Source organism: Cheilinus undulatus, linkage group 3 (genome assembly GCF_018320785.1).
Source record: "Cheilinus undulatus linkage group 3, ASM1832078v1, whole genome shotgun sequence".
Classification (NCBI taxonomy): domain Eukaryota; kingdom Metazoa; phylum Chordata; class Actinopteri; order Labriformes; family Labridae; genus Cheilinus; species Cheilinus undulatus.
This window is the reverse complement of record NC_054867.1, coordinates 35,156,424-35,166,352: the sequence shown is the minus strand read 5'-3', so window position 1 is coordinate 35,166,352 and position 9,929 is coordinate 35,156,424. Positions and strand designations below refer to the sequence as shown.

Genomic DNA, 9,929 nt, shown 5'->3' with positions numbered 1-9,929 from the left:
TATGAATTTTAATCTCAGTGAATTTCTTCCTGGTTACATAAAGTCAAATAAATCATAAATAATCTCTCTTTTTTCATGTTGCCATTTTGTTTGTTTGCATTTGTGGCAGCTGCTTGTGCAGAGTGCTCTGTGCTTTTACTGTTCCAAGCTATAAACAAATCATAGACTTCATGTCCATGTCCTCTTTCCTTAGTCAGATAAAGAATTTTGCTGCTAATTGTTCTCTATACATATCACATGAAAATCTCTGTAGATGGTCATGTTAAATAAATGCAAACAGTGGCAGATTAAAAACCTCTCCAAATTAAACCTGAGGCACATCTCCTCACAATACACCAAGCTTTGATCACTGAACATTTTTAGTCATCTTGAGTATCAGGGAGGATCTTAAAGCCGGCCTGCTTGCTGTTCTGTCGTAAACAATCCCACTGCTAAAGATGATAGAGCAGGCATTCACTGGCCTTCACAGTCAGCTGCGTCTATACCTGTGCACAAAGGTAAGACAATTTTGCCTTTTAAAAATACTCACTGAGGCTAATAGTAGAGAATCTTCCTGTGATAAAGCCCTACCTTTAGGTCAATCAGAAATAATGTTAATGAACAAATTATGTGATTTCATTCATGTCATTAACTACATGATGTCAAGACCGCCCATAAAGCCACTGTTATCAAAGCAACAGAAGATTAGTTTTATTTATTTTACTGTAGCACAAATACAGCCTTTTTCAAAATGTAAACCCTTTTTCTTATTTTCTTCTTCTTCTTTTTTTTTTTTTTTTTTAGTGGTCAAGAAGTGGCAAAATAAGTAAAAAGCTACTAAAATGGCCAAAAAGTGGCAAAAATGAGCATCAAGTGGCAAAAAAGTGGCATTTAATTAGGGTGTGCTATTCAATTGTTTGTTTTTGTAAAAATGCCTGTTTCTTTCTTCTCTTTCTGTACCTTCTGATTTTACCTCTTTGTTCTTTTATTTGGTTGTTTTGTAGAAATGTCTGAAATTTTGCTCCAAATAGCACTAATAATGTCCCACCCAGGGCTGCCTCTTCTTAAGTGCTAGGGTTAAGACAACCAACCTTTTTCTAAATACACAGTAAATTCATGCATTGTGGTGAATTGAAAATGCAATCTTTTTTAAACAGATGTCTTAAGGCCTCTTTTCCAAATGACTTTTTGGCAGGTTGAGATATGTGTAAGTTTGGACTGCTTGCTAATCGTGACAACATATGTGTTACATTATGACTTGAAAAACAGTCATTTTTGTAATAGGAATATTACATCAGATATAATCTTGTTCTTGTGTTTTAGCTTTTTTTTTATTTGAACCATTTAAATGCATTAGAATGACTGTACTGTGGTACTGCTATAAAATCAACATTACCAATGTTAAGATTGTAAAAAGTATAACAAGTTAAAACTTGTTTGGAAGACAGGGACGGTCTCGATGTTACATCTTATTTCCCTTAAGTCTGTTAAACAGTGATCAGAAGATTATTGCCAAAGTTTTATCCAATCAGCTATCCAACCATCTCGGTGCATTTATCCATCCCGATCAGACAGGCTTTATTCCAGAGGGGTTTCCTTTTTGTAATACTCGTCACATATTGAATATACTGTATGTCAGTAATAAGCCTTACTCTGCTGTCATCTCCTTGAATGCTCAGCAGTCGTTTGACCAAATTGAATGGACATATATGTTTAATGCCCTTAAAAGTTTGGTTTTGGCGAGAGGTTTATGACCCTGATAAAAATGCTCTACTTATGTCCCAAATCTTCAGCCTGTGACAGATCCCCACCATTAACTGGCTGAGATTATTTAAACATATGTACAGTAGGTATACATCACATCTTAGATCTTATAACTGGACACTGGATAGTTGTGTGGTGATCTCATGTGCCCCACATGCAGAGGTTATAGTCATCATTGCAGTTTTTCCTAGACAATGAGACTAAACTGCATTCCAAATTATTATGCAAATGATATTTTTCTCTGATTTTCCTAAATATACAATGCAAATGACAGTCAGTATAATTTTCAAGTCATCAACTGTTAGAGCAGGATTCAAATTCTATTAAACAAACCTCCCAATGATAACTTTTTTTTTTCAAAAATAAGAAACTCAAAATGCACTGTTCCACATTTTTATGCACAACAAAGTTTTAAAACATTTTATAGGTTGTAAAGAACTGAAAATGGTCATTTATTGAATTTGCAGCATCAGAAGGTCATATTTACTGAAATCAAAATCTATTTCAATCAAAAACATCTGAACAGGCCAGGTTACATGTTAACATAGGACCCCTTCTTTGATATCACCTTCACAATTCTTGCGTCCATTTAAACTTGTGAGCTTTTGGAGAGTTTCTGCTTGAATTTCTTTGCAAGATGTCGGAATAGCCTCCCAGAGCTGCTGTTTTGATGTGAACTGCCTCATAGATCTTTAGCTTGAGGATGCTCCAAAGGTTCTCAATAAGGTTGAGGTCAGGGGAGGATGAGGGTTGTTGTAGCCAGAAATACTACATTAAAGACGAGACACGAGTCAGAACGAGTTGAATGCAGCCTTGATGTCACTTTTATTGCAAGCAGGAGAATGGTATACAAGTGAGACGACCGACCTCTCTGATCACAGGCTTTTTATATCTCTGAGCCGAAGTGTGCACATAGTATGTGTCCACATTTACCTAGCTACACACTTCTAAATGTTCAATACAGACACATTTCCTGACAACCATCAAACATTCCTTTGGTAACTAACAATATTTGAACTGCGCTGCTTGGAACAATGTCTGATTCCAGACACTGTTCCAAGCCCAATGTTAATCACTCTTTCTGGTCCAGTAAACATCCGCCCTCTCAGAAACTTCCTCAAAGCTGGAGCCTTGCATAGCCAGAGGCCAAAATATAATACCTCCACAGGGCCACACCATGAGTTTCTCTCCTTTTATGCCTATAGCAGCCAATGACACAGAGGTATTCTTTGCAGCATGAGATGGAGCATTGTCATTGTTACAACTCGGGGGGTAAAGGGAAGTAACATAAAAACCAGATGTGAAAAGGTTAGATAAAGCTATTTATTAACAAAAGGTTTGATCAACAGAAACCAAGGTGAGGCATCAGAGGACTGCATTAGCACTGTACAAAAGGTGACAAAAGAGAACTAAAAGAGACCCTAACCTAGAGTTTTTGAAACTACTTGAGTTTTTAGCAAAGAAAAGAAACAAAAACCTAATTAATCTAACCCAAAATAAAATACAATACCAGCACCCAACTAACAGATATAAAACTAAATGTGTGTATAAAAAGTAACTAATTTGGCTACAAAACCAAAATTCCTAGTGCCTCAGTAGGTTTACAGAATTACAGGAGTTTAACAACAATGTCGACTAATGAAGAGGCACCGGCTCCTTTTATCCTCTGCGTACTCCCTTCTGATTGGTGGATGGGCTCAGGTGGGGCGCAGGTGGATGCAATCACTGAAAGAGCTCCTGCAGCAGTGGCAACCTGAGAGCTGCAGTGGTACTCATACAAGAACACTTGCACACACACACATACACAAGAACACTCACACACACTCAACAGGGAGAGGAAGTAAAATTCCCAGACAGCCGTAACAGTCATGCATGGAGATCATTTTGCTACAGAAGGCATGGTTCCTCTTTTCATACCATGGAAGAAAGTGGTCGGTCAGAAACTCTGTATACTTTGCCGAGGCCATTTTTACACCTTCAGGGACCCCAAAGGGGCCTACCAGCTCTCTCCCCATGATTCGGCTCAAAACCTGACTCTGTCACCTCCTTGCTGATGTTGCAGCCTTATTGGGACAGGGTGGCCATCCACCAACCATCCACTACTCCTCTATCTGGAGTCCAGGGTTACGCGGCACTCATCAGTAAAAAAGACTGTTTGAAAATGAGTCTTCATGTGTTTCGGGACCCACTGCAACCGTTTTGCTTGCATTGGTTAGGGGTGGCTGAACAGTAGGTTTATACACGACTGCAAGCCTCTGGAGGATCCTACACCTTGAGGTTGGTGGGACTCGAGAGGCTCCAGCAGCTTCAAATACTGGTTTGCTGCTTTGTAACATACCAGCAGCTGCTCTCTTAATCCGATGAATTTGTCTGGCAGGAACCTTCCTCATTATGTCTTTATCTGCACAAACCTGTCTGTGCTCTGAATCAGCCACAAATTTCAAATCAGTAAGATTTTCATATCTTGTCCAAGGCATGGCACTATTTGACACTTTTTGGCAGCAGAGAGATCCTTTTTCTTTCCCATATTGCTTGAAACCTGGGGCCTGCTTAATAGTGTAATTTTTGACTCTGAGCTGTCTTTTATTTCACACATTAAGAATGTAACAAAAATAGGTTTTTATCATCTAAAGAACATCGCCAGAGTCCGCCCCATTCTCTCTTGGGCCAACATGGAAACGCTGATGCATGCTTTTATCACTAGTCGTATAGACTACTGTAATGCCCTGTTCTCTGGTCTTCCCAAAAAGAATATTTCAGGTCTACAGTTATTACAAAATTCAGCAGCACATGTCCTGACTAAGACCAGAGGACGGGCCCACAATACACCGGTTTTAGCATCACTGCAATGGCTCCCCGTGTGTTTTAGGAACAATTTTAAAGTTCTTTTACTGGTTTTAGTTTAGTTAGTTTTAGTTATGCTATTTTATATTTTAGTTCTTAGCTTTTATTTGTATTTTAGTTTTTACTTATTTTTATCCTTTTATCATTTTTAGGATCTCAAGTGTTTCCTCTGGGGGAGCCCTCTGCCCCAGGAGTGGTGGTCGGCTGTGGCTGCAGGGGTCTGTCTCGTGGGTTCCTGGTGGAGGTTTGGTGTCTGTGCCCCAGCTCTCCTCTGGGTCCTGCGTTGGTGTCCTGTGGCTGTGGGTGACTCTCTGCTCCTGGTGCAGACGGCTCCTCTGATGGCGCTTTCTCAACTGGTTCATCTGTTCTCAGCCTCTTGTTCTCAGCCTAATGTCCACTATTTTAGTGTGTGTATGTGTGCATGTTTGTGAAACAGTGTGTGTGAGTGGGTGCACATGTAACTGTTGTCGGTGGGGTGGTTGATAATGGGATAGGGTGGTTGCGGGTGTGTTGGTGTGAGGGAATGACTTTAATTGTCTATGTTAAGCAAAAGGTGGGGGTGAGTGGGTGGGTTTGAGGGAATGTTTTTATTTTGTCTATGTAAAGCACTTGAGTTACATGTTATGTATGGAAAGTGCTTTATAAATAAAGTTGGATTGATTGATTGATTGATAAAGTTTGATTGAATCAGGAACGCCCTTCTCAAGTAGTTTTCCTTTAATTGGGCTCACCTGGCAAACTAATTATCACAGGTGTCTGAAATTGATTTCAGTGATCCAAAGAGCCCTGAGACACAATACCAACCATGAGTTTAATTGAAAAACAAAACAAAAAAAAGAATGTTTATGACACTAAAAACCAATTTGCATACAAATTTGGAACACGGTGTATACTTGGAAGTATGGGTGGCAGAGGGGGATCATCCCACCCACTTCATTTCAGAGCTTGTGTTTTTCTGCTCTTTTGACATTATTCGTCAGCAGGACGTTCTATAAAGATGCTAAGATAACTTCACTCACCCCTTGAAATGTTTAACTCATTATTCTGTAATCACAGCCAGTTATCTATGTTTGTAAAATCTTCTTGTTGATAAGGTAGTGCATTTCATCCAAGAGTGCAGAGTACAGGACAACATAAGTTTCAAAGAGCTGCAGAAAAAATGTTAAAAACAACAAAATAAGAGCTGAATTTTAACATAAAACATCACTCCTCAAATGCACATCTCTCACGTGCATTTACATTGACTTTAACCCTAATTTAAGATAGAGCTTTCAGAGTGCTGATAGAGATCCGGCAGATCCAGAATGTATATAAAATGCAGGTTTGAGATCAACTAAATGAAGCCTTGCTTTAAGTAATGCAGGATAAGGTAGTTATACGCCCAGTCATGATCAGCTGACAGCCAGCTGATCCCAATTATCGACTCCCACATCAAGCTCCCACAGCCAATCACAGCTCTTTCATCCAACGCAGCAGTGTATGTAAATATGAAGTACTTCTCACTAAACCCTACTTGCATTAATGCTGATGCACCACGCTGCTGCTGCAGGCAAAGCTTAACCTCCTCCACCCCAGCCCCCTCCTTTATAGCATAAAGCTTGTTGCACCCTCATATTCAGACTCATGCTACTTTGGATTGTTTTTAAACTAATTTTATTGTCCACAATATGCATTGTCATAAACTGAGGCCATGTGTTGCCTGGAAAGTCAAAGCATGCTTAACCAACCCAGGGAGCATCTTTTCAGCAGAGCCTTCTCTGCCAATTAAAACTGCATATCCATTTTGCAATAAATGACTAAATGTATGACAAAGGTGTTCCTGAATGAATAAACATTTCTTTAAATAAAGAGAATTGTGTTACCAATTAAAAAAAAAAAAAAATCAGTAATAAAAAAACTAGTAATAAAGGACTTCAATTTAAGTGAAAATGTCGTCCTGTGTTTCAGGGCCAGAGATGATGTGCAAACATGCACAACATGGAAAGCTCCCATCATCTGGGAGGGGATGTTCAACCCTGAGATTTATGACCAGAGCCACAAGGCAGCAGGGTCCTCTGTGGCTTTAACAGTGTTTGCAGTTGGCAGGTTTGTTTTCTTATAAACATATCCTGCTCTGATTACTAATAATAAAAGTACATAACATTTATATGTTGTAACTACAAATAGAAGGGTTAGTGTTAGAACATAAATTAAACCCAGCAATGTATCTCTCTTAAAGGTACCTGGATGCTTACCTTAAGAACTTCCTGAACTCCTCTCAGGATCACTTTATGGTGGGTTTACCTGTCACATATTACGTGTTCACAGACCAACCAGAAAAGATGCCTGATATTAAGCTCGCTCCTCAGCGAACCATGAAGGTCATCAAAGTGGAGAGACACACCAGGTGGCAGGACATCTCTATGATGCGAATGAAGACCATAGTAGCTATCATTGAGGCGGATATTCGCCACCATTTCTCTCATGTCTTCTGCTTTGATGTGGATCAGGTGTTCGCTGGGAGATTTGGCTCAGAGGCTCTGGGAGACTCTGTGGCTCTCCTCCACGCCCACTTTTACCACCTTCCAAAGAAGATGTTTACGTACGACCGCAACCCCAAGTCCAAGGCGTACATGGAAACTGGGGATTATTACTATCATGCTGCTGTCTTTGGAGGCTCGTGGAAGAGTGTGAAGGCGTTGGCCAAGGCCTGCTATCAAGGCATCATGGAGGATAAACAAAACAATGTGGAGGCTCTGTGGCATGATGAGAGTCATCTCAACAAATACCTGTGGCTTCACAAACCCAGTAGGGTGCTCTCTCCAGAGTACTGCTGGGACCCCAGTATCAGCTATAAAAGGGATATACGAGTCACCAGGCTACTGTGGGAACCAAAACAGTATGAGAAGCTACGCAGTCCCTAATGTGCTGTTGGATGAAATAACAAAATCTCCTGCTTTATTTGATGGGACACCTGTTGACTTCATTTAAAGAGAAACAGGATTCTTTTGCACCTTCCTGGCATGTTTACATTTCATTCATATGTCATCTGACATTAAATCAATTCAGGTAAACATTAAACAAACTCATATTAAACTGATTGTTCCTGCACCTGCCTGGTGACAAGTTCAATTGATAAATGAAGACTGACATAACTGAGCTGATGAGTGTCAAGACAGCTAGCAGCAGCCTGCTGTTATTCAAAGCAGTTGGTGCTCAATTTAGCATAGCTTATATCATTTAAATGGGAGGGTTGTATCAAAATTCAACCACTGTGCAGTTTAAATGCAGTATGTAAAATGCCACTACTGGGGGGCTTTCAACCAAAACAACAACACAATATAATGAGTACAAACCAGTGCCCCCCATCTCCGCCCATCTCTGCTGTTTACTTCTTGTGTTGAATTGAGGACTCTGTTCAGTTAAAAACAACACCTCATAAGGTGTATTTATTAACCGAAAACCAATGTAAATTTCTCAGAATGAAGAAACGTGCTCAAAGAAGCACTTCCGCATTCACGCTGAAAGCAGTCTCAGAATGCTCATGTGCAATGTGAGTGACTGTAGAGTGCATTGATGTAACAGTGGTGAAAACAAATCCATTAAAGAACTCATGCCAAGTAATTGCATCTACAGAAGGTCTGCAGATATTCTCAGATTTGGTCAAAATCTACCAGGTCCAAAAGTTCTGAGTCCATGATTTTTGCCTCATTGGCTTATTTTATGAAAGAAAATATGTTTTTTAAAAGATGTTTTCTTTCTCTCTCTTCTTTCCCGAAACAAAAGACAAGTATGTCAAACAACTTCAAAATTCACTATCCCTTTAAATACTAACAAAACTGCTGGTATTTTTAGTCTTGTTCAAGTAACCTAATGCTGTGTTCACACCAGATGCAGACGACCACCTATTCACATGCATCTGAATGTGCAAATTTAGCAAAACTGCTTTTTTTTATTTGTTCAAATAACTTGCTCCACTTGTGTGTCAAATCACGTTATGCAAGTGCCCCCAAGACGTGAGAGGGGAGGGGTTTCCTTCTCCTATTTGCACCCCACATCTTCAGCATTCATGCCACCTAAGGCAAATTTGCTTCTACTTGTGTCTTTACGTTGACTTTACATTCAGTTAACTCACATTAGTTGTTTTACTCAAGTCCTGTGTGAACAAAACATTAGAATGTTAAAATCTGATATGAAAATAGCATTGCCCCTTCTGGGCTGAAACCTCCTATCTGCATTTTATATGAGTTCCCTCTTTTTAACTAATCAGAACTATTCATCACTCTCGACATCTGACTTTGAGCTTAACAAATTGTAAACTAGTGAAAAGTATCAAAAGAGCTCGTACCTAAACCCAGTAACTCCTTTGGACATGAGGTATTTTAAGGCAGAGGTCAGTCTTCACAAGTTTTATTGTCTTTAACTGTCTCTGGCTCTTGACCCAGTTTCTTTTGAACTGAAGAAGCCTTTTAGGGAAGAGATGTCTTCAAAACCTCAAGATCTGGAAAACTGTGACATGGATGAATGAGAACCTACGCAGACATCTTTTATAATGGTCACTGTACCAGATTAGGTGACTTCAATAGACTACATGAAGAGACCCCATCAATCAATACGACTGATGTGGTGATATTGGATAGAGGAGGGGCTGGGCTATATTATAACCAGACAGAAGACTGTAAACAAACATACAGTGTTTCATAAGACTGTATTTGTTTGGCTGCTAAGGTGTAACTCACCAACTGGTGCTGCTGTTACTTACACTGTATATCAACAGTATTGGGCATAATGTCACCAGTGCAAATTTAATTTATATGCCAATGACACTGTTATTTATTGCTCCGCTCCTACACAGCATCAGGTTCTCTGTTGTTTACAGGAAGCCTTTGATATTGTACAAGAAACTCTGTGGGAATTAAAACTAGTTCTGAATCCTGACAAAACCAAATTCATGTTGTTTACAAACTCAAAGGGGAGCTGAACCTTCCTCATATCACAACGTCTCAGGTTGATGTGATTGAGTGTCATCTTATAAATATCTTGGATTCTTGATTGGTGACTTTAAGCTTCATACTGATCAACTTGTAAAGAAGTTAAAGTTGCGGCTGGGTTTTTATTTCAGGAATAAGTCTTGTTTTTCATTTGAAGCAAAGAAAAAGACTTGTTTTTGCCACTTTTTTGCCTCTGATTGATTACACTGATGTTCTGTACATGCATGCATCTTCTCAATGCCTTAAATCTTTGGAGATTGTGTACCATGGGGCGCTAAGGTTTATGACAAACCTTGAGTCCTTAAGTCATCATTGGACTCTGTATGATCGAGTTGGTTGGCCTTCTTTGACCATGCACAGTCACAAAATTTA

The 9,929-nt window shown here is 39.5% G+C and overlaps 1 protein-coding gene across 1 annotated transcript; it reads left to right on the top strand.

Moving 5' to 3' along the window:
• Window positions 1-6,539: 6,539 nt before the first annotated feature.
• On the top strand, window positions 6,540-9,929 carry LOC121507200 (N-acetyllactosaminide alpha-1,3-galactosyltransferase-like). Its single transcript, XM_041783410.1, has 2 exons — window positions 6,540-6,672; window positions 6,806-9,929. The coding sequence occupies exons 1-2, from the start codon at window positions 6,593-6,595 to the stop codon at window positions 7,488-7,490; spliced, it is 765 nt and encodes a 254-aa protein (XP_041639344.1). The 5' UTR covers window positions 6,540-6,592; the 3' UTR covers window positions 7,491-9,929.

Bases quoted from the DNA above. Each gene is read 5' to 3' on its own strand.
- LOC121507200 (XM_041783410.1), top strand. From the start codon at position 6,593: ATGTTCAACCCTGAGATTTATGACCAGAGCCACAAGGCAGCAGGGTCC. The intron at 6,673-6,805 runs GTTTGTTTTCTT...TCTCTCTTAAAG, and splicing joins ACAGTGTTTGCAGTTGGCAG to GTACCTGGATGCTTACCTTA.